The 26,291-nt window shown below is 38.6% G+C and overlaps 1 protein-coding gene across 2 annotated transcripts in view; it reads right to left on the reverse strand.

Annotated features, from left to right (window-relative positions):
- Positions 1-26,291, reverse strand: part of AGBL1 (AGBL carboxypeptidase 1) — an 840,069-nt gene that overhangs the window by 292,827 nt on the left and 520,951 nt on the right. For both annotated transcript variants that reach the window (XM_058736653.1, XM_058736652.1), the window contains exon 22: positions 10,671-10,834. In XM_058736653.1, the coding sequence (XP_058592636.1) occupies positions 10,671-10,834 (164 nt within the window). The remainder of the gene's footprint in view (positions 1-10,670; positions 10,835-26,291) is intronic.

The following is a 26,291-nucleotide window of genomic DNA, read 5'->3' on the forward strand; positions in this document are numbered from 1 at the left end:
ATATATAGATATAGATATAGATATAGATATAGATATAGATATATAGATATACAGATATTAACATACTAATCATTTTCACAGCTTCATACTCTTCTAGAAAATTAATCAATAATGGTTTTCTTTTGCTTCTTAGTACTGCTAAGAATTTGGGTTGTTTAAATTTATTTGGGATAGATGTATCATTGTTATAAATATCCATACATTAAATATCGTTCTCTGTTAAGTTAATCTTCTTGAGGGATATACAAGCTGGAAATATAGGAATTAATGGGAGTTTTTTATGGACCTTCTTACGAGTTGCGAAATTCTTCTCCAGAGGAAAGTAAGCCAGTTTACAGACAGCTGTATGATATTACTAAATCTCTTTTCTCATAGACACACTAACATTCTTCTTTTTTAATTATTTTTATTTAATTATTATAGAAGGATCAGCATAAAATCATAACAAAAATATTTGGATTTGCCTTTCTTTATCTACTAATGGAATTGGGTTTTTTGTTGTTGTTTTCCCAAGATAAGATTAGCATTTCTTCCTGGTTAGTTCATTTTTCTTGACCCATTAGGGAACCACTTAATGTTTTAAAGCAACATGTGATATTCACCATCTCAAAAGACTCCCCCAGGCTAGATCCCATTCCAACATTCCCATCTTTGTAATCACTGGGCATTTCTTTGCCTACAACTATGGAATGAAACTAAAACCATTCTCAAATATTAGGTACCATGGATTACTTTTTCAAAAATTTGAATACATTTAGGGTGACAGAAGACAAGAGAAGAAAGATATTATCAGAGTTTCAATGTGACTATAATTTGCAATCCTTTGTTTGGATATAATGATACCTTTTGATTCTCCCCATTTCCAGATTTCCCATTTTGGCCCGTAGACATTGGTACTCACTTTCCGTCCCCATCCATTCTCTCCAATGGAGGAAGAAGAACATGAAACTGGTGATTTGGAGAGAGATGCTGACTGAGCTTGAGCACCCCATGGCCCCCTGTGCTCATTTTCTCCCTGCAAGACCAGACTCGGGTGCACCCATTGCTCCTCTGCACGAGAAGCTTAGCAAGGCAGACTCTAACCCTACAGCTTTAGGTGAAGAACTTCAATTCTGGTGGGGCCATGACTCTCATTACCAGTAATAAAGCAGTTATGTTTTATTTCAACCTACCTAGCTCCTGTGCTCTATTTCTTATTTGATTTGGAATTCACGAGAGAAGAAAGAAGTATCATTCACTGGGCATCCAAAGGCCCAGACAGCTTAGTATTTGTAGTCATTAAACATCAAGGATGCACAGTCACACTACCTGGTTCAACCACTAATATGCTTCTTGCTAGTTGGGCAAATGGCAAGTTATATGGCTTCTCTGAGTTCCAGTTTCTTCATCTGTACAGGGAAGATAATAATTATACATACCTCAAAGAACCCTTGAAAGTGGAGATGGCAAACTATGGCTCACTTGGACCAATCTAGTCCATTGCTTATTTTTGTAAATAAAATTTTACTGAAATACAGCCATGCCTATATATTTACATATTTTCTATGGCTACTTTCATGCTACCACAGTAGAGCTGAGCAGTTGCAAAAGAGACCATATGGCCCACAAAACCTAAAATATTTTCTGTCTTTTTACAGAAAAAGTCTGCCAACCCTTGGTTTAAAAGATAAAACAAGGAGAGGTATGGCTGCAAAATGCATAGCACTGTACATGAAAAGCATAAATGTTTATTATGTTTTAGCTGTTATTATCTATAAAAGACAGGATGTCTTAGTGATCAAGAGTACTGGTTCTTTACCAAGACGACCTGGTTCAAATCCCAGTTCTACAATTTACCAACCCTGCCATTTTAGTCAAGCTACATAGTCTTTCTGAGTCACAATGTAGTCATCGGTACACGGAGATAATAATGCCTACCTTGTATGGTTACTGAAATGTTTAAATGAGATTATACAGGTAAATTGCTTAGGAGAGTACATCATCACCACAACTGTCATTAATTTCCTCCTATAGAATTCCAAAATATGAACTTATTTTTAATACTAGTTCATTGATTGTATTAAATCTCAATTAATTCACATTTTCACTCAGAAAATATTAAGTGACCATCTTGAGACAGTCAGAGTATATCCAGAGATGCATATAACTTTTCATATCCTACCTCCTTAGCTTCCCCAAATCTGTGCTCTTGGATAAAAGCAAAAATACTCCGAATTCTTGAAGAAAAAAACACCATCTAAATCAGGTTACTTCACATAGAGGAACTATCAGCATCCAGTTAGACTACACAACATTTTAAAGACTATCCAAAGCCTGGATTATCATGAAATTATGAGTCTTGACAGAGTTCTCAGATGAGTAAACAAGCGATGATGAAATAGAAGTTGAAAGACAAGGAGGGAAGAATCATAACAACGGGGTGGGTGGAACGTTCTGCAATGTACAAGGAGACAGACACCTCAGTCAGCTGACAGAACAATTTTCGCTTTGGATAATGACCAGCCATGAGAAACAGAAGCCAGCCTGACACAGAAAATTCAAGAAAAATGGAATCTCTGAAACACTGAGTGAAAAAATTACAGGTTAAAATGGAACAAGAACTCGCCGTATTACAGATGTGAACAAAAGAGAAGCTGATGAGAGAAAAGGAAACAGAAGCAATGAAATCAAAACACATTATCAGCAAAGAGGAGAGTCATGCCACAGAACATTAAATCTGTGAGGACAGGAGCGCCTGGGTGGCTCAGTCGGTTGAGCGTCCGACTTTGGCTCAGGTCATGATCTCGCGGTTTGTGAGTTCGAGCCCCGTGTCGGGCTCTGTGCTGACAGCTCAGAGCCTGGAGCCTGCTTCGGATTCTGTGTCTCCCTCTCTCTGACCCTCCCCCGTTCATGCTCTGTCTCTCTCTGTCTCAAAAATAAAATAAATGTTAAAATAATAATAAAAAAAAAATCTGTGAGGACAGTTTCCAGAACTTGGTGAATGGGAATGAAGAAAAAAGGATGATAAGGGGAGAAGAAAAGACAGATACGGAGGTTGGGAAGCAGATATCAAATATTCCAGAGATGGAAAAATGACGATTTGGGATGGAATCACTGCCACCTGGTAATGGAAAGGCGTGTTATAAGGTGACCAAGTGTTCGGATTCAAAATCAATCAAAAGGACCTAAATGTAACATAAGAAATATAGTTGATGTAGACATAGAATGTTTGTGTTAGTGAACCGAATGAAAACCAGTACAACTATTCAGGCAGGAGAAACAGGGGGTATGCAGAGGACAGTCAGGCTGAGGCCTGTAGGATTAAATGGCAGAGTAAGCCATGCCTACATGGTGCAGTCAAACCTCCAGGCAGGCACAATGGGACTCCTGTGTAAAGGAGACAGAGATTCACATATATATTAATATGCCAAATACCCTTGATTTACTTTACCAAAAAAAAAAAAAAAAGCTTTTTTTTAAAGGTATTCTCTAGCAAAAATGTGAGATGAATCAACATGGAGAAAAAATAATGGGGACATAACCGTACAGAATAGATAAAAATGAGCAATGCAAGTAATTAAACAAAATTGAATTTTACAGTGATTTGAATATGACTATAAGGCAATCTAAATGTCACAGATACTTCTCATACAGGAAAAGAGGAGCAGAAAAATAATATCTTTGTTTCAAACAAATGGGAAACAAACGGGTTTTATAGACCATTTGTATATGTTCAAGATGTTCAAGGATAACCCCTAGGAAATTTGAAGTGTTCCACATGATACAGCAATATACACCAAGCACAGATTTTACTCACTCAGAACTATAGGCACAAGCCCCCTCAATTCATATTAAAAACATCAATGTCTGTGATAAAATGATATTTTAGATCATAGCCAAATATAGTTTCCTTTGATTTTCAAGGATGGATGAAGATTAGAGAGTCTGTTATCATAATTTAAGACTTTATTAATTCATTAATTCATTAATGAATTCATTATAATTCATATAATTCATTAATTCATTAATAATCATTTTTATGGATACAAAAAAATTGATAAAATTCATCATCCAATCTTGATTTTTTAATTAATAAGCTAAAAAACTAATTTATAAAGAAGACATTGAGCATTAATATCAAAACAACAGACATTTTACTTAATGTTCAAGTGCTTAGGGTATTCTCATTTTAAAGTTAGATTGACAGCAAGGATATCCATAGAATCACCATACTTTTTTTTTTTAACTTAAAAAAAATTTTTTTAATGTTTATTTTTGAGGGACAGAGAGAGAGACAGAGTGCGAGCAAGGGAGGGGCAGAGAGAGGGGAGACACAGAATCTGAAGCAGGTTCCAGGTTCTGAGCTGTCAGCACAGACCCCAACATGGGGCTTGAACCATGAAAGGCAAGATCATGACCTGAGCCAAAGTCGGACACAACCAACTGAGCCACCCAGGTGCTCCTTTTTTAACTTTTTTTTTTTTAAGTTTATTTATTTTGACAGAGAGACAGAGAGAGTGACGAAGGGGTGGGGGGGGGGGCGGGTGGGCAGAGAGAATTCCAAGCAGGCTCCACACTGTCAATGCAGAGCCCAATCTGGTGCTGGAACTCACAAACCATGAGATCATGACACTTAACCAATGGAGCCACCCAGGCGCCCCTAGAATCACCATCCTTAAATAATGTTTTCAAAACTCTAGCCAAGATTATAAATTAAAAATAAAATAGATATCACATCATGGTGATAACCACTTAGAAAAATATGGGTAAAGGACCCTTTTAAGAGTAACAAGACAATTTAAAATATTAAGCTTAAAAGCCTATGATCATATATCCAGGAATCACATGAAAGGGCACAAAAAGAACCCCTACAATACTTTTTTTGTGAACATCAAAGAAGATCTAAGTAAGAGGAACAAAATACCAGATTTTGAAAAAACAATATAGGCAAACAGTCAATAGACCAAAAGAATCTATAATTTTAATGCAGTTTGAATTAAAATCGCAGTGGTTTCATTTTTGGCAGTTAACGACTCATTATAGGCTTCATCAGTGAAAATAAAGAAGAGAAAATAGCAAAGCACATTTTTAAACAAATATTAATGAGGTGGTGCTTGTAGCATTATGTATTTAAGTTACATGGCTACAATATTAAGGACTATGTGCTCCTGGAAGACAGACTAATGAAACAGAACATAACATCAAGAAAATATACCCAGGTACACGCATGTATAAATGCTCTATAGCTAACTGACATTACTAACCACTGATGAAGGATGGACTATTTAGTAATTTCTAGGGCAAATGATTAATAATACAGAAATATAAAACTATTCAATGGTAAAAAAAAATGGAAAAGAAATTATAATATGTAAATAGCCTTATTATAAACATACGTACCTCAGTATAGTAACAACACACTTTTACAGTAAATTATTATTTAACTAATTATTTGAATTATGAATTATTCGTTATTAGACCGAGGTAGGAAGGTTATCAAAGCTAAAATAAACAAAGAAAACAATGGATGCACATATCCACAAAAAACAAAAACATCCAAATTCAACTCATTTTCACCTAAAAATGGCAAAGACTTCAATGCAGAAGCAACTGGTGTGTCTAGAAAATATGTAGGAGAAAATCTAAATGGCCTTGGGTTGGGTGATGACTCTTTAGATACGACACCAAAGGCACGATCCATGAAAGGAATAACTTATGAGCTCAATTTCATTAAATGTAAATACTTCTGCTCTGGGAAAGATACTGCGAAAGAGAATGAGAAGACAAGCCACAGACTGGGAGAAAATATTTGCAAAACACACATCTAATAAAGGACTATTATCCAAAATATGCAAAGAGCTCTTAAAATTCAGTAAGAAGAAAATAACCTGATTAAACAATGGGCCAATGACCTTAATGACACCTCACTAAAGAAGATAGACATAAATCTGGTAAATAAGCATATGAAAAGATGTTCCACATGGCATGTTGTCAGGAAAATGCAAATGAAAACAATCAGATATCATCGTACACCTATATGAATGGCCGAAATCCAGAACACTGACAAGGCCAAATGTTAGTGAGGATATGGAACAGTACGAACTCTCATTTGCTGCTGCTGGGAATGCAAAATAGCACAGCCCTTTCAGAGGATGATTTGGTGGTTTCTTACAAAACTAAACATGCTCTTACCATACGATCCAGCAATCACACTCCTTGGTATTTACCCAAAGGAGCTGAAAAACTTATGTCCCCACAAAATAGGTATACAGATGTTTACAGCAGCTTTATTCATAATTGCCAAAACTTAGAGGCAGCCAAGATGTCCTTCAGTGGCTTGAATGGATGGATAAACTGTGAATCATCCAGACAATGGAATATTATTCAGTGTTAAAAAGAAATGAGCTATCAAGCCATGAAAAAGACATGGAGGAAACATACATGCATATTTCTTTTAAAATTTTTTTTTTTTTTCAACGTTTTTTTTTTTTTTTTTTTTTATTTATTTTTGGGACAGAGAGAGACAGAGCATGAACGGGGGAGGGGCAGAGAGAGAGGGAGACACAGAATCGGAAACAGGCTCCAGGCTCCGAGCCATCGGCCCAGAGCCTGACGCGGGGCTCGAACTCACGGACCGCGAGATCGTGACCTGGCTGAAGTCGGACGCTTAACCGACTGCGCCACCCAGGCGCCCCCATACATGCATATTTCTAAGAGAAAGAAGTCAATCTGAAAAGGCTATGTACTGTATGGTTCCAATTATACGGCATTCTGGAAAAGGTACAACTAGGGAGACAGTAAAAAGATCAGTGGCTGCCAGGGGGTAGTGGGGAAAGAGTAATGAATAGGCAGAGAGTACAGAGGATTTTTAAGGCATGGAAACTACTCTGTATGAAATTATAATGGTAGATACACTTGTCCAAATCCACAACTATAGAACACCAAGAGTGAACCCTAAGGTAGACTTTGGACTTTGGATGATAATGATGTGTCAGTGTCAGTACATCAATTGTCACAAATGGACCACTCGGTGGGGGATGTTGATAACAGGGGAGGCTGTGTGTGTCTGGGGCAGGGTGTAAATGGAAAACCTCTGTACTTTCAATTTTACTGTAAAGCTAAACCTATTCTTAAAAATGAAGTCAATTTTTAAAAAAAGAAAGAAAACCAGTGTTCAGAAAGTTACAGAAAAGGGACCTCTCATACACTGTTGTTAAGGATGTTACATATTTGTTTAGGTGAAAAAAGTAATCTAATTTTACCAAAACATTGACAACGGTTCTCTATTAAAAGCAGGGTGATTGAAGTCAGGTGTATGTTATTTTTGTGTGTGGTCTCCAAAATATAATTTAATATGATTTACCAAAACACAATTTTTTTATATAATTGAGAAAGTCAAAACTATTTTTAAATAAAAATCAAGTACCTTTTAATTATTAACAATATAATTATGTTCTCTAAAGTCTATGACAGATTTTTATTTGTTTAGTCTTGCCTCATCAAACTAAAGAGAGGACAAAGTGAACTTGTCCTGATGCTCAGGGGAGCCCAGGTTCATGTCACAGGACTATCATTTGGGAGAATAAACTAGATATGGAGCTATAGCCAGGCACAGCTCAGAAATTCTGAGCTCCCCCTGTTATTAGTGGAGGGACAAGTGGAGATAGGGGAGCTCAGCTGAGAAAGGCAAGAGGCATTGGAGGGATACAAATCGAGATGAACAGTGGCTGACTCGGCAAAACTGTTAAATGACTTTGCAAAAGACCTGTCACAATGGATAAACGGCGCCTCCTGAAGAAACAGCTTAGCATTCCTGCAATGTGCGCGCAATTGTTTCTGGGGATAAGACTGAGAAAAAGGAGGAAGGAAGAGGAGAGGAAAGATCAAAAGATGCCTTAAGGAGTCTGCAGACGTTTCTTAAATGAGCAACGGGGAAGGAGAGAAACTGTAAAAGACAAACCAAAACAAAGAGCGCAATGCACCATACTTCTTTTTACGCTTCGGCCACTGGGCAAACATCCACCATTTCTGCTCTTTCTCTGCCCATGAAAAATGGTAAGTTTCTCTGTGGATGTTGACTACACTCTACTTGTTTTTATGGTAAATGAAGTGTGAAAACTATTGTCAAAAAACCATGGTGTTTGCAGTGTAAGGCCATACTTTGTCTTCCCTGCACGTTACTCCAAGGGTTAACATTTTCTGTGGGGCCTAAGAGATTCCAAATACGATGTCCTCAGATTTCTTTACGACTGACTTTTAGGCAAAAACTCACCCTTCTTTCCCCCCTAGTATTTCTTTCTGTGCAACTAAAAAAGAATCTTCCCAAAGTATATAACCCTGTTATACAGAGCACACCCAGGGAAACGTCGGTGGGGAGGACGGTGGCTGAAATCTCCTCTTTAAAGCATACGGAGGGTAGTGTTGACAAACATTAGTTATGCTCTTTGTATTATAGTAAGATCCCTGTTGCTAACAAAATCCCTAGGATTTGCTCTGCTCTGCTGATTACTAGAGCTCATGACTGAGCCCTATTCATCAGAAACTAATCAAAGGGTACTCAAACGGCCTGTTGCTGATTGCAACCCAGTGGATTTTATTTTATTAAGTTCCCCTCTGTCATCCTTTAATGAATACACCCTTATTGGCTCCAATAAGGAGCCAATATCTTGGTCAAGATATTTTCAGGGTGATTTTCCTCTCAATCATGCAGTTTCCAGGTCCTTTGGGCAGGACCCATAGTCTGTTTTGGTCCAACTGCCTCAGTAAATAGGAGTGGATTAAGTCAATAACAACGTTTGGGTGAAACAGGCAAATTCCATCCCGCTGCTTGCCACCAAACTCCATGCCTCTCGAATGTAGTGTAGACCTACTTAAAACACACACATGAATCACATCCTATGTGTAGTATCTTGTCCTGGAGCTGCACCAGCCTAAGAAAGGCCAGAGGTCAGGGAAGACTTTAAGCTTTAGAACCCTTGGGATGGTTGCAACTGAACAATTAATAATCAGGAGTGTTGGGATGGCATGGAAGAATAAGTAATATAATCTTCTTATGATAACCCACATGGCAGCTATTGTATTTGGAGCTCGACACCAAATTCTTTAGACTTGAATTAGAAGAGGCACTTCTTTGATAGATTTCTTCTTGTTCCAGTTTACAGGCAACTAATCCTCACTGCATTGGATCAAACAGACGGGCACAATCAATTCAGGGAAAGCAAGCAATGCCAGGTCTGCTCAGTCTTCTCTCAATGAGCAGCAGGGAAGAAAGTGGGGGGATAGGAAAGAAAGAAAGAAAATTCAGGCATGCCTGCACCCAAGATAGCTTAGCAAAAGATGAAAAGACAAGATGAAATATATATCCTGGCAGGTAGAAGTGCTTGCTGTCAGAGGGAGAGGCAGAAACACCACAGTGATGCCAAGCACACCAAGCCTTGGGGCGCTGAGGGGTGTTCAAGGGAGTGGGGGCAGATGGCAGTGGTGGTGATGTCAAAACAAAAGAAATCAGGGGCAGCATCTCTAGGGAGGAAGGAAGTCTGGATTTACTTAGGTCCCCATAGTCTATGATCTATAGTACAGTGTGACAAGCAAGTTAATTACTGCATTTAGGTAATTAAGTCTCAGAGAAACCAGTACCTTCCAAAGTAAAATTAATTTACACTGCTAGATCATTTTAGGCTTGACTGGCCATTTGGTGAGAAGTCACGCTGGAACCACAGCCTAACAACGGCAGGAGGAAAATGAATGAAAATGCACTAGAAATAAAATGGCACCTGTATTAATGGCTTTCTCTCTGCTTTTGGACATGAAGGGCATGATGAGATGCTTCCTCATTCACCAGTAGGTACTTCCTCCTCCAATAGCTCAACACCCCATCCATTCCCTGGCTCAAAATATGGGCAATGACTTAGTCTTCTTTGACTCCTCTGACTTTTCTTGGTCCTCTCTCCTCTCATATGGCTATTATATCTTCCTTTCTTGCCCCTAAATCTATTTTTGTCAACTCTAAAATATTTGTCCAGAGTAAAAGGCATCAAAAAGGCTCATATGGATAATGGTTCCCCCTCTCTTGATTCATTAATGTTCCTCACAGTCCTTGGAAATCTGTCATTCCCCTGCCATGGCTGTGAGTCAGGGTCTCCAGGCAAATGTATTAATCATCTTCAGGTGGTTCTTCTCATCATCTGAGAAGGAACAGTGCTACTTAAGAATGGAGAGAGGATAACATTTCTTGTCCCCAAGTTCCTAAATATTGGCAGTGAGATTACCTTTATTTGCCAAGTAACAGGCTCCCAAATGATGCCTGAATAAATATAAACACATTACTGACAGGCATAAGTATATGTAGATGCACATGTGTGTTGCTAAGCTGCATCTTCTTTATCACAAACAAAATTTATTAATAATGCATGTTTATAACTACATGTTAACTTATATATTCATTTATGTGTACAAGTAGGCAGCATCCTCCCTGTGTTCAGTAAGAACACAGGGAGTGAAGAACACAGGAAGTGAGAATGACCCTGACTCTGGGTCCAGTAGACTGTGACTGCCCCTACTTTCAATTGGCAGCTCCTCCATATTTTGTCCTTGTCAAAGACCCATAGGACCACATGGCTTTCATTTCTGAGATGTGCTGTGATCGGAACACCAAGGTCCAAATTCCCCTCACACCCCTGTGAGCATCTTACCGCTGGAGGTGGTGGTCCAGAGCCTCTTCCTCAGCATTCAGGAGAGTTGCTGCACAGGTCAGGAGCTGATGACTACAGCTTACAGATTTGAGTTCCAAGATGAGGAGACTCAAACAGAACATGGCTCCCATCTCCTCCAGTTCACTGGTTCCAAACTGTAGACCCTGCCAGGTAAACAAAACTATCAGCAGAGACTATGTAATGGAAACTGAGTAAAGACAATTTTTGAGATCCAGAGTGAGGGCTTCTGGACACTCACCTATCACAGAAATTGAGAATTGATAGTATTTATCAGTCACTATCCAATGTGCTTTGTTGGGTGCTTTGTGGATTGGTGATTCTCAATCCGCATTATGTGTCATTCAAGGTTTCCCAGAAAGACCCCCAAGGCAATAATGAGCTGGCAGGGGTCCTGGAGGGCAAAGGGGTGGATAGAGTTCCCGGAATCACTTCCCCTAGTTCAGTCAAAGCAGCAATGCCTCTATCTGTATTTTAAATTTAAAAAAAATTGTTTTTAATCTTTATTTTTGAGAGAGAAACAGAGTGTGAGGCCGGAGAGGGGCAGAGAGAGAGGGAGAGACAGAATTCAAAGCAGTCTCCAGGCTCTGAGCTGTCAGCACACAGCCTGATGCAGGACTCAAACTCATAAGTGGTGAGATCATGATCTGAGGCAAAGTTGGACACTCAACCCACTGAGCCACCCAGGCGTCCCTCTTCTATATGTATTTTAAAAAGGGTTCTACTGTTGAAACAAAAGTTTGTGAACAATTATACTAAAATCCCTTTCTCTCACGTAAATTTGTCAATCAGTGAGAAGAATTAGGGGGATCCTTCATATACAAATACCAGAACTTAAAAACAACATCAACATCTGTTTAGCACCACTTATTCATTCGTGATGAGACAGTACATGAAAGCAAAGCCATGATACATACTCATGCTATTATACCATGAAGTGACATATAATAATAATAAACAACCTTACAGAGCATTTACTAGGTACCAAATACTGTTTGAGCCCTTTCACATGCATTAACTCAATTAATAGTTACCAAAGTCCTATCACATAGGTATTGCCATTTCATCCATCACATACAGAAGGAGATTTAGAACCATGGAGCTGATACTTTATCCATGACCTCACAGCAATAGAGTCTAGACTTGACTGCTCACCAAAGTGCTATACTTAGATTAGGAAGGACTCTATTATGTGATGAAGTATAAAGTGCATGGTTTTTGAAATTAGATAGGGATTGGTTTTGAATCCTGACTTCATTATTTTCTGACTGTGTGATCTTGGACTTAATGAGCTCTATTAGCCTTGATTTTCTCATCTGAAAAATGAGATCATAATTCTTCCCTCCATATATTTAGACATGCAGTGACAAGGAATATTTGAGGGTGCACATAAAATTACCGGTCAATATCAGCTCAATTTCTCTTTCTTTATTCCTAAATATGTTTAATATGACAGAATTCAATGTGGTCCTGAGTTCTTTATGTTTATAAACACATTTCATTTAAATAAAAGGGTATCAAAAGTTGAATATTATTTCTTAAATAGATTTTCATATCCAAATAGCAGTGATACAGAAGACAGCGATGTGATAGTAAATATTTAAAAAAGACTGGTCATAAGTATCACAAGGAAAAACAAAATTCCAAACTAGGAAGTCATCAGGCTCACCAAAGAATTTCTAGGTAAGAGGATAAAAGAAAGTAGAATGTCTATTTCAGCTGTTTGACAATTTGATTTGCTGCATGTTTGGACACCTGTTTTCCTAAGGAAAGGAGACACTGCTTCAGAATTAAGGGAAATCTGCTCCTCCATAAACAACAGCAATGGGAGGGGAAGACAGATGTTTAACAAGTTATTTTTCTTAAGTCAATAGAAAAGATCACTGAACAAAAAGAGAGAGAAATCTGTCTCTTTCCACGAACTAAATTTCTAAGGTCTCATTCTCCCCTGCACCCTGTTTTCCTACGTGCTTTTCTTTATTCTAGAATGGCCAGTTGGATGGGGAGTTATGAAGCAAAGGCCACGCCCTCCTCCTCAATCAGCCACCTCACTGGTGGCAAGAAAGAATAGACAAGGAGAATATGAACAAAAATCCAGCCCCTCAGGCATGCAGCACACCTGACACCTATGTGTAACCCTAGCGTCTAGCAAAACACATAACAGGTCAAAAGAGGGACAAGTCCTTGAGGGCAACAAATCTCATAGCATGAGCCATATTGCTGGGTCAAGGGCAACACCTTCACACCAGTCAACTTCTGTAAACAATGGCCCAAATGACAGCATTTTTATAACACAAAAACATTTCTGTATCCCAAATATTGATCTATTTATCTCAGGCAATGGTTGGTATCATGAAAAAGACTTGCCCAGAAGAAACAGACTATTTATTGGCTGTAGGGTCTCAAGCAAATCACTTATTCCATTTTGCTCTCCATTATGAACCTCTTTACTACTCTACTCTTTTCACTCTCACACAGTATCAAAAATATTTGTTTATATGGAGAGTCTCCTCTCACCTCCCACACCCAGCCTGGAAATGAAATCCTCAAAGGCAAGGACTGAGCAGTGTCTGCCTCTTTACATTCCTGGCATAGAGCACATAGCCTGTTATATAGCTTATCCTCAATATATAATAATGGATAAGCAATGGCTCTACAGGGATGGATATGGAGAGGCTTGGATGAATTGTCTCTTGGATTTGTCAAGTGGAACTTCACTTTTTTGCATAGCAAGTATATGAATGCCTTTAATTATGTTCTCCCACTGTCAAGTGTCATGAGGATTTAAATACTTTATTTTAGTTTTGCTTCAGGAGATGCATTCACATCTCTGGATATGATCCAGAAAACAGGTAGATAAAATTTAGAAATTCTGATATCTACTTTGGTCAGTTATCATAGGTTCATAGTAACAAGTTTATATATAAAGCTGGCTTTGGGTTTGTTTAAAAGTGAGGCTCATTGAGGCACCTGGGTGGCTCAGTTGGCTAAACGGCTGACTTCAACTCAGGTCAGCGTTCACCAGTTCGAGCCCCATGTTGGGCCCTGTGCTGACAGCTCAGAGCCTGGAGCCTCCTTTGAATTCTGTGTCTCCTTTTCTCTCTCTGCCCCTCCCCTACTCATGCTCTCTCTCTCTCTCTCTCTCTCTCTCTCTGTCTCAAAAAAAAACAAAAACAAAAACAAAAACATAAAAAACATTAAATAAAAAGTGAGCCTTGTTAAAATAGAGACCCAACTCTCCTCTCCCTGTAGGCTTATATATGCTAATTAGGATTCTTTCCCCTACAGCCAGTAACAGGAAGACTGACTACAGTTGTTTAAACAAAAATTGAGTTTTATTTTTTATGCATAATAAGTTGGGGGTAGGAAGTTCATGGCATTATTTCAGAGGCCTAAGAAAATCAGGACTCCTGTATCTGTCATTTTTCTTGGTTTTCTGATCATGATTACAAGGTGGCTGCTGTAGCTCCAGCCAGCATATCAACACTCAAGGAAGGAGAAAGGGAAATGGGGAAAGGAGGCACCAGCATATTTTTGCTTATATTTTCTTGGCCAGAGCTGTATAATAGAGTCAACTCCAGCTTTACAATGGTCTGGTAACTGAATATTTTAGATTGTTCAGTATCTTTAAAAGAGACAGGTAAGAGGGGCGCCTGGGTGGCGCAGTCGGTTAAGCGTCCGACTTCAGCCAGGTCACGATCTCGCGGTCCGTGAGTTCGAGCCCCGCGTCAGGCTCTGGGCTGATGGCTCGGAGCCTGGAGCCTGTTTCCGATTCTGTGTCTCCCTCTCTCTCTGCCCCTCCCCCGTTCATGCTCTGTCTCTCTCTGTCCCAAAAATAAATAAAAAACATTGAAAAAAAAAAATTAAAAAAAAAAAAAAAGAGACAGGTAAGAGAGAACAGTGTTAGAAATGAGTGTTAAATAATTTTTTAAAAAGCGGGGTGAAGCCTAGGTGGCTCAGTTGGTTGTGTCTGACTCTTGATTTCGGTTCAGGTCATGATCTCACGGTTCATGAGTTCAAGCCCCATGTCAGGCTCCATGCTGACAGTGTGGAGCCTACTTGGGATTTTCTCTCCCTTTCTATCTGCCCCTCCCCCACTTGCACTGTCTCTGTCTTTCTCAAAATAAATAAACTTTAAAAAAAATGAGCATTGGGTGAGCCAACAATATCTCTCACACCAATATGCATATACTAATGTTACTAGAAAGTATAGGTCTCTATGCATCATGTTTGTAAGCAAATCTCACTGACACAATTCATTACATGTTTTTTAGAAACTTTTTGATCATCCACCTCAAAATAAGTTGAATTCACAAGTACATTTGACTCTGAAATTCTCTACTACCCTCATCATCACATAATTTTTAAGTAGCATACATATGGGAAGAATATTTGTATTAATGCAGAAAATTACATATTGGTAAGGTAAACATAGCATCCACAAATGATGTTTAAAAAGTATAGATACTGGGGCACCTGGCTGGCTCGATTAGTTGAGCATCAGACTCTTGATTTCAATTCAGGTTATGATCCCAGGGTTGTGGGATTGAACCCCATACTGGACTCTGCACTGAGCATGGAGCCTGCTTAAGATTCTCTCTCTCTCTCTCTCTCTCTCTCTCTCTCTCTCTCTCTCTCTCTCTCTTCCTGTCTCACCCACTCATGCTCTCATTCTCTAAAAGATAAAAAATAAATGCAATACAATACAATACTATACAATACAATACAATAAAAGCACAGGTGCTGATAATTGGTGAGCAAAAGGAAAAAAGCAATTAATAACCAAGCACAGAAAAATATTCTATTTTATTATGTAATAAAAATGCCTTTTACACCCAGAAAATTGATAGAAATATATTCAATCTTATAATCTATAGTGCTGACTCATTACAAAACTTGGTGCATATCAAAATACAAGGCCATCTGACATAATATCACTTCTAAAAACTTTTCCTGAGGGACGATTCAAAATAAAAGTGAAGCACAAGATACATATTATGTCAAAGTTATATGTAATAATCAAAATTTGAAGGAAATAAAGTGCTAAATATCTAATAAGGAAGAAATCACTAAGGAAATTACAATGGAATAAATTTGATGGGCTATAATAAAACCATTAAAATGATTATTTTAACGGCCATTTAACAATATGGAAAATGCTTATGATTTAATGACAGGTGAGAAAAAAAGCAAAACACCAAGCATGTAATGATGTGATTTATGGTGACAATTTGGCAGTGAAAGCAGAGGTGGTTACCCCCAATCCCACATACACGCTTCCCGCCATTATTGCTGTGATTTGCCAATAAAAAACAGAAATCTGGAGGAGAGGTGTTATCAAGAGAACATCCACGGAGCAAAAACTGTTTAAAAAGCTACAGCATGCCAATAAATGAGTAGAATTCCCTACAGCAATTTGCAAGATCTTTTCTAGACCTTCCATATTCTGAAGTAGGTCTAGATTTATTTTTATTTCTTTTATGTGTAATTTATTGACACTAAAGATTGGTGTCTCTCATCATCGCTTAGAAAAATGTAAGCCAGTATCTTTTTGAGTATTGCCTCTCCCCATTCCTCATCAAGGAAAACAAAGATAAGCCTAATACTCCTATTAAACATATTTGTTTTTATTCTGTCCTCCATATCTCTTACCTTTACTTTTGTATTTTTTTATTTCTATCACTGTAATAAATTCTGAGTATCTTTTCATATCAATGTCTTATTTTCATACTTTGCTCTCCAACTTTACTGAATCTTCTTTTTGATTCATTCATCTCAAAAACTGTCTCTGAAACACTATAAACACAGTTATTTTATATTCTGTCCCTGATTATTCCTGTATATACAGTCTTTGTGGGCATCCATCATTCGTTTGACTTTTCTGTTTAATGTCAATATTGTAGACTTGTCTGCTCAAATATTTTATAAGCATCTGAAACTCTAAATTCACATTTTCTTGAACTTGGAGAAACTCTTTGTGAATTTGGTTTTAATGCTCTTTGCTCCAGAGAGAACTTGTGCTTTCCTCCACTAGGTACTTGGGGACTACTGATCAGGGACCATTATAGGCTGAAGCTTTGGCTTGAGACCTGTAGGGCCATACTGTACCTTTAAATTTTGACCCCAAATATGTTTAAAGGAGGGCTTGTGATTAGAAACTATGAATGAAGGCTTTTCCTTGTTTGTCTGCTGTACCCAATGCCATGGCTAAAACTGTCAAGCAACCTCACTTTCTCACTTTACACGTTGTGGGATGACTGGGGCTGTCATCTCTGAAAGTCCTGCCTTGGTGTGGTGGTCTTCAATCGGTCCTCAAATTTTGCACGGGCCTGTTTCCATCCTCAAACCCAAGTTATAAGTGGATAGGAATTAGTATCTGCCTCCAAAGATCTACAACATCTTCTGGCTTACACTGTCTCTTTTTATGAAATTGGGCATCATGAAACACTCTCTAACACATACAAAGAGGGAAAATGTTACACCTGTGTACAAATACTTCAGGTAAAAGGATGGGTCTCTGAAACACCAAACAAATGTCTTTTTATGAGAAAGATTTACTGCCAGAAATGAGAAAAATCTGAGAAATTTCTTTTTTTTAATTAAAATATTTTTAATGTTTATTTAATTTTGAAAGAGAGAGAGAGCATGAATGGGGGAGGGAAAGAGAGAGAGGAAGACACAGAATGCAAATCAGGCTCCAGGCTCTGAGCTGTCAGCAGAGTCCAACGTGGGCTTGAACCAACAAACCACGAGTTCATGACCTGAGCTGAAGTTGGACCAGGCTTAACCAACTGAGCCCCCCAGGCACCCCAGAAATTTCTTAATTTTATTCTCAAAAAGGACTGAGAGTAGATTGCATTGGTAAAAGTACAGTGAAAGATATGACAAAAGCTGAGAAGTAACTATACTATGGAGATGTAAAATACAATTTCTAAATTAAATGTTAAAAAGAGAGCGTTAACAGTTCTATGCAGAAAATATAATCCATTATGTATCAGACAACCTCAAGAAATTTCCCAATGTCTTAACGAAAAAATAAGATGAAATCACACACACACACACACACACACGAATCGTATATATATATATATATACAGATATATATATAGATATAGATATAGATATATATATACTAGAGCAGATTAAGGAAAAGTGATCTATTCCCTTTTGAATTTCAGACTCAGTTTGTTAATCACCATAAAAGTCAAGAAGAAGGAAAAAGTAGGGAGAGGGGATGAGAAAAAGAGGGAACCATTCTGTATTTATTTATTTTTTTAAAGTTATTTTTGTATTTTGAGAGAGAGAGAGAGGGAGGGAGGGTCAGAAAGGGAGACAGAGAGAGAGAGAGAGAGAGAGAGAGAGAGAGAGAGAGAGAGAATCCCAAGCAGGCTCCATGCCATCAGCACAGAGCCCGATACAGGGCTCAAACTCATGAACTGCAAGATTATTACCAGAGCCAAAACCCAGAGTCAGACACTTGACCACCTGAGCCACCCAAGTGCCCCAGAACAATTCCATATTAAAAAAGAAAATCTGAGTCTACAGATCAAACAGTTTCAACAAATATATGAGATATAATTAATATAAAAAAGCAAAAAAAAAAAAAGGTATTGGGAACCCTATAAACAATCAAAATTAAATAACCTAAAATTTATTCCCACTCTTAAATATCGAAGACAATGAAGCAATGTGTATAGAATTGAGGAGAAAATTCTGTGCCCCAAAAATGTTGTGGATGTGTGAGGGGCCTGAGGGAGATAAACCCAAAGAAGAGCAGGCATTGAGTACAAAATGAATGAGGAAAAGTGTCCTATTTCTTTTAAAATATTAGCACAAGCCTACTATTTACAATACTCAAGACATGGAAACAACCTAAGTGTCCATCAATGGATGAATGGCTAGAGAAAATGAGTGTGTGTTTGTGCATGTGCGTGTGTGTGTTATGGAATATTACTCAGCTATGAAAAGGAAGGAAAGAAATGGGCAGAAAACATGAATAGACACTTCTCTAAAGAAGACATCCGGATGGCCAACAGGCACTTGAAAAGATGTTCAACGTCGCTCCTCATCAGGGAAATACAAATCAAAACCACACTCAGATACCACCTCACGCCAGTCAGAGTGGCCAAAATGAAGAAATCAGGAGACTATAGATGCTGGAGAGGATGTGGAGAGACGGGAACCCTCTTGCACTGTTGGTGGGAATGCAAATTGGTGCAGCCGCTCTGGAAAGCAGTGTGGAGGTTCCTCAGAAAATTAAAAATAGACCTACCCTATGACCCAGCAATAGCACTGCTAGGAATTTATCCAAGGGATACAGGAGTACTGATGCATAGGGGCACTTGTGCCCCAATGTTTATAGCAGCACTCTCAACAATAGCCAAATTATGGAAAGAGCCTAAATGTCCATCAACTGATGAATGGATAAAGAAATTGTGGTTTATATACACAATGGAATACTACATGGCAATGAGAAAAAATGAAATATGGCCTTTTGTAGCAACGTGGATGGAACTGGAGAGTGTGATGCTAAGTGAAATAAGCCATACAGAGAAAGACAGATACCATATGGTTTCACTCTTATGTGGATCCTGAGAAACGTAACAGAAACCCATGGGGGAGGGGAAGGGAAAAAAAAAAAAAAAAAAAGAGGTTAGAGTGGGAGAGAGCCAAAGCATAAGAGACTGTTAAAAACTGAGAACAAACTGAGGGTTGATGGGGGGTGGGAGGGAGGGCAGGGTGGGTGATGGGTATTGAGGAGGGCACCTTTTGGGATGAGCACTGGGTGTTGTATGGAAACCAATTTGACAGTAAATTTCATATATTAAAAAATAAATAAATAAATTAAAAAAAAAAAAAAAAAAAAAAAAAAGAAAAGGAAGGAAATCCTGCCATTTGCGACAATATGAACAGCCCTTGAGGGCATCATGCAAAGTGAGATTAGACATCTATCTCTATAGATGAATACCTTATTTTCTCACTAATATGTGGAATCTAAAAGAAAAAAGAAAAGATGACTCATACATACAGAGAACAGATTGGTAGTTGCTAGAGGCAGAGGGGTAGAGGATGGGCAAAATGGGTGAAAGTAGTCAAAAGGTACAAACTTCTATTTGTAAGTAAGTCATGTAACATACTGCATGGTGACTATCATTAATATACTGTATTGTATATTTGAAAGTTACTCAGAAAGTAGATCTTAAAAGTTCTTACCACATGAAAAAAAAATTATAATTGTGTGGTGATGGATGATAATAAGACTTATTGTGACCATTTCACAATATGTACATATGTTGAATCACTGTGTGATACACCTGTGGCTAATATAATGCTATATGCCAATTATATCTACATATATCTACATAAATTTACATATATTACATATATCTACATATATCGAGAGCTATCCCAATTAAAGAAAATGTTGTTTATGCTCAGAAATAGGAATATATAAAAATAATTATGCAGCCTGGGGTTGCCTGTGTGGCTCAGTAGGTTAAGTGTCTGACTCTTGATTGCAGCTCAGATCATGATCTCCCAGTTGTGAGATCCAGCCCTGTGTCAGGCTTCATGCTATGCGTGGAGCCTGCTTGGGATTCTGTCTCTCACTTCCTCTGCCCCTTTCCCCTGCTCATGCTTGCTCGCTCTCTCTCTCTCTCTCTCTCTCTCTCTCTCTGTCTCTCTGTCTCTCTCTCACACACACACACAAATAAATAAATAAACATTTAAAAAATAATTCTGCAGCATGATCTAGAGAGTATTTTGCTAAGGATGGCATGGGTGACATCATTGAGAAATCTACTAACATAAATGTTAGTACATAAACAGACCAAAAGGCAGAAGGGAAACAACAACAACAACAAGAACTTCTGGATGGATGCATCCATTTCTGATATAGGTCTTAGTATATGAACCTGCCAGAACTCTTTCTAGACTAGAGGGGGTAGCATGGCAAGGTGGGTGTAAACACAGGCCCTGAGGCCCAGATTGCTGACATCAATTCCAGTGCTGCCATTTACTAATTGTGTAGTTTTGGGGAAGTCATTTGACCTACTGGTGCCTCAATTTTCCCATCTTTATAATGGGGAAAATAATAATGATAATAATACCACCTATCTCCTGGAGCTGCTGAGACAATTCAGTGAGGTTGTATATATAAAAATTTACATCAGCACTTGTCTCATTGCACATTATACAAGTATTTATTATTACCACTAACAATAGCAAATGCTTAGATAAACCAACAGTCAAAACCATACTTGACATAACCAGTTCTTATTAAAACCATGGCCAATCTATGACCTGCTCTCATCACTATTAGGTATCATTTTTTGACAGGTCCCAAACAATTCAATAAGGTAAGAAAAAATGAGTCATATGTATTAGAAAGGAAGGAATCACATTATCTTTATTTTAAGACTGATTATGTACTAAAACAAACCAAAGGAATCAGGTGAAACAGAAAATCTATTAGATATAAGGCAAGAATTGAGGAAGTAGACAGGTAACAAATTAAATATCCCCAAATCAATTTTCTTTCCATAAACCAGCAAAATAAATTATTAAGTATAATAAAAATCCCATTCACAATAGCAACACAACTATAAAATATCTAGGAACAGAATTAATAATAAATACCCCAGGGATTGTATGATAAATCCCAGGACTTCACCAAGAGATAACAAGGAAATTTTAAACAAATGGAGGAATATGCCCAATTCTAGAAAAGCAAGGCCCAGCACCATGGAGTATCAATTCTCCACGTATTAGTCTATAAAAGCATAAGAAAACGAAACACCAATGGGGATTTTTCAGACTTGGCAAATTAATTCCTTTTTAGGAGAACACATAGCAAAAATATCCAAGAATAATTTTGGAATAAAGAGTAAAAAATATAATAATGGGAAGATCTTATACACTTACAATAATTAAACGTTATGGTATTAATGCAAACATGGCAAGACAGATCAAGGGAAGCATAAAAAAAAAATTGCCAAAGCCTGTGGAATATGTATGTAAAGGTTTGCATATGATAAAGGTGCCTTTCAAGTCACTGCAAATGGTTGTGATGGGGATAAAACAAAATTGATTGGTTGATATTCCAAGGGAAAATCTTACCACAAATACAAATTATTCCATTTTGATTAAAGGATTAAATGTTAAAAATCTTGGATTAAAGGAGGAATAAAACATATATTCAAACATTCTATTATCTCCAGACCAGAAGAAGGTCCTCCAGAGCATATCCTCAAAGAAGAAACCATAAAGGAAAATATTAATGATTGAATAAATAAAATTTAAATATATCTGAGTAGCCTGAAATATCACAAACTAAGCTAAAACAGAAAGAACAAAATAAATATAATTGCAATGAAGGGGAAAAAAAATAACCTAACGATATAAAGGGCAAATTAATGTAACAATAAAATACCATAATTTGCTTTTCAATTCAGGTTTACCTCTTACTCCCCAAATCATAATGCTTTGCTGGTAAAGGGCTATAAACAGACACTATCATCATCTGTTTTGATGGAAGGTCTTATCACTGCAGTATTTCTGAAGGATAATTTGGAAATATATTTCAAAAGCCTTAAGAATGTTTAGCTCTTGGAGCTAACAATTCAAATTCCAGAAATCAATCTTAAGAAAATAATCATAAGATGATCCATAGAAAAAAATCCTAAATGTGTGCCAGTATATTACTAGCCAAACTTGAGTGTATTCACATCATGGAATATTAATATCATGATGTGTTTTGAATCAAGAACGCCATGGGGATATATTCATGGTATAGCCCAAAAGTACAGTAAGTTGACTAGAGTATAACACATCCATTAAGATCTCAGTTTTATTTAAAAACGTTAAAGTGATTTATATGCACTAAAATGTTCATAGTGGTTAGAAATGCATGGTGAGGGTACATGTTTTCTTTGTTTCACTTTTAGTCATGAAAAATAGGTAACTGCTCTTGCCATTCATATTTCCTTAAGCAATACTTATAAGCCTAGAAATAGTAGTGCACCTGAATTAAAATGTTATTTTATTTTTTATTTTTTTTAATTTAACATTTATTTATTTTTGAGAGAGAGACAGAGCATGAGTGGGGTCAGGACAGAGAGAGAGGGAGACACAGAATCCAAAGCAGGCTCCAGGCTCAGCTGTCAGCACACAGCCCAACAAGGGACTCGAACCCACGAACCTCAAGATCATGACCTGAGCTGAAGTCAGACGCCTAACCAACTGAGCCACCCAGGTGCCCCTAAAATGTTATTTTATATGTGATTTTAAATTTGTTAGGAAAATGAAACTTAAAATTCACATTTAGGGGCTCATGGGTTACTTAGATGGTCGGGCATCTGACTCTGGCTCAGGTCATGAGCTCACGGTTCATGGGTTCGAGCCCCATATCGGGCTCTGTGCTGACAGCTCAGAGCCTGGAGCCTGCTTTGGATTCTTTGTCTCCCTGTCTCGCTGCCCCTCCCCCTCTCTCTCTGTTCCTCCCCCGTTCACACTCTTTCTTTCTTTCTCTCTCTCTCTCTCTCAAAAATAAACATTAAAAAATTTTTTTAAACTCACATTTATATGTTGTTAAATTCAAAATTTAAATTTAAAAACTTTAACAAAAGGCAAAAAGAAAAGCTAGTTGGGCATATTTAGTTTCTTGAGTACCCGCTTCTTCCTTCATACACATTACCTGGTGTCCTCTATGTTCCTCTTAATTTCTCTGGGTCACTGGTGCTGTGCCTATTTTCCTTTTGGAGTAAATATCCTGCCGTAAGAAATCTATTCCCTGGAAAAGTTCTTAGAATCTTTACGAAGTGCCAGCGTGAGTGAGAGGCAGTGACTTTTAGAGTTTTAAACAAATTTGGAGAAGGTGTGAACAAATTAACTTTGCACATCCTTTGCCTTGACATGCATGCAAGCAGAAAAGGTAGAATGAAGCCAATCCAGCCTGGCAGATATGTAAACTCCAGTAGGCGGCAAGGAGGAAAGCAAGAGGGGCTGGAGAAGGCGCCTGGGATCCCCTGCTTACCAAACCCATTGGACTCTAATGCTTTCCCACTGAGGACCGAATCAATCGCCAGGGATGTCGGTCTCTGTGCCATCTGATGGGCTCTTGTGCACAAAGCCCCCTCTGTGTCCACCCTTCCAGCCCAGGCTGCCTGACCCATTACTGATGACTGTTTCCCTAGTAACTGCAAAAAGGCCCTATATTCACTGGAACAGCAGGGCTGAAGGTGTGGGCTGGATTTCAAATGTGTCCTTTATTTCTATGATGGACCTTCCCCGGGTCTTTTATTGGTGAATTTGTGCTTAAGCCATGAATGACACAGCGGACAGCCAAGTCCTCTGTGATTGCCTTTCCATGTCTTTCTGGACCATGCATATGAGGGTAAACATGAATCAGAGACTGTCTCCTAGACAGCCTAGAATTTGGGCAGAGAGAGCAATCTGAGCAAGCCGAACCCTCTTTTATACGTGCATAAATTGGCAATGCCTTACACAAGATTATGTAGTCAACACAGTAGAACCAGCATTGCAACAAATGTTCCCCTGAGACAAATCAAATGTCCATGTCAATACACAGGCTTCAAACTTCATGTTGGTTTAATAAAAGCTTTTGGAAATTTAGAGGTCACATTTTCTTATAGGTTATAGGAGCCCATAAGTTCTACCTCTTTATTTCCCCATTCCCTTTCTTATAAGAAAGCTTGCCCAATATGGCACCAGGGACATGCACAAGCCCAGTCGTAGGCAAAAGTAGGTCATCACCCTCCTTCACTATTGCCACCCACTGTCCCTCCTACTCATCTTCCCTGGCTCTTTGATCCGCAGCTCTGTCCCTGTCTTCTGAAACCCACCCTAGGCCATCTTGTATGATGACAGGCAGGAACAATCTCTCTAGCCCTGTTCTCCATGGGTTCTCTCAGATCTAATTTTGAACTTTCCTTCTCGTGCCACAGATTGGGGAGAAAAAAGGGAAGGTGGTCTTACCTCTGCCCATGAGTCATATACCATGTTTTATGAAACTCATCTGCAAAGGACAATGACCAACGAGAACAGATGCTGCTCATAGCAATAGAGCAGAGTTATGCTTTGTCAGATTTTAATCCTTTAGTTTCTGGACCCTGGCAACGTTCTGGGGAACATGGCAGAGGAATAAGGGAGACAGGATAGTGAAGGGGCAGGTGGGATGCTTCGCTTGGTGGGCATGAGCAGTGGCTATTAACCTACGGGTGTGCAAGTATTTTAATACACTAAGAATTGGCATGGCCACACTGATACACACCAGTGGAATACCAACCCTAACCCTTACCGTGACCTCCACGCTCCACACCAGCCTCTACAAGTGCAACCATTCTCCGTGTCAGATGAGGGGGTAAGACACAAACCAAACTCTCTTCCCGAAATGGGATGACATTCCCAGCTCCCAGTATTCCCATACATATGGTGCCTCTCCGGAGAGTGGCCCAGCAGACAGGCCTTCACTGGTCATGCTGGATGGTTAGCAGCTTTTGCAAACAAAGTCAGAACACCATGATGACCTTCAAGTCAGTACTTCTCAACACGGGATCCCCAGATTAGTATTTGCCTGTGAAATGTTTATGAACACTTCTCTGTGATCAGACAGGGGGCCTCAGCCTGAAGGTGAGTCATTCATGTAATTAAGCACATGTTTTTACTTCCGTTTTTGTCAAGGAAGGAAGCACTGTGATTGTGTTCTTTTGTATTCTGATCCAACCTCCTCATCTCTTTGCCACAACAGATGGATCACAGCCCCAGTTACATTGCGTAACAATGCTCCAAAACATGCTGCCCAGGAAGGCCTCTGCTCGGACTCGTGCAGAGAGAACATTCTGGTAATCAGCTGTCTGAAATATGAATCTCAACTCTGCCCCTTCCTATCCTAATGACTACGTTCAAGTTACACAACCTCATAAAGCCCAATGTCTTTATCCTGAAAATGGGAAAATAGAACCTATTGCTTAAATGTTTCTGTGAAGATGAAATGAGACATAATGTGTGCATGCCCTGTGCAGAGGCACAAGCTAGATGCTCCATCAATGTGACTTGCAATCATTTTTCCCCACATGCACTATCACAAAAGGGCATCACAGCATCTGTACAGATCACAATTACACTATAAATACATGTATGCAAGCATATATAAATGCCACTCGGTTTTGCTTAGATTTCATTCTCTTTCTTCCAACTTAAACTTCATTTCTCTCCAATTTCAACCTGGTCATTTTGACGTGCATAAGACATAGAGGGACAACGTATGGAAGCATGATAGTCTAGGGAAGCTACAGCTTTTATCCACAAAGGTAAGTCAAGTTATTGAATGGGATGGGACGGGAGACTCATATTCCTAATATATGATTTTTTTTGAAAGTAGAAGTTGAATTAAAGAAAGAAAATACAGAGTCTGAGCAGAAAAAGAGAGAAATCATCCCCAAAGAAAGCTTCATTTGACAAATCGAGGAAAATGGTTCAAAATTGAAATGGAGTAGCGTGGCTGTGCAGGGGGAGCAGGGGGACTTCTTAGGGATCTCTGCACCCCGTTAACAGAGTAGCAGCACCATCGGCGGTTTCGCCACC

Source organism: Neofelis nebulosa, chromosome 7 (genome assembly GCF_028018385.1).
Source record: "Neofelis nebulosa isolate mNeoNeb1 chromosome 7, mNeoNeb1.pri, whole genome shotgun sequence".
Lineage (NCBI taxonomy): Eukaryota > Metazoa > Chordata > Mammalia > Carnivora > Felidae > Neofelis > Neofelis nebulosa.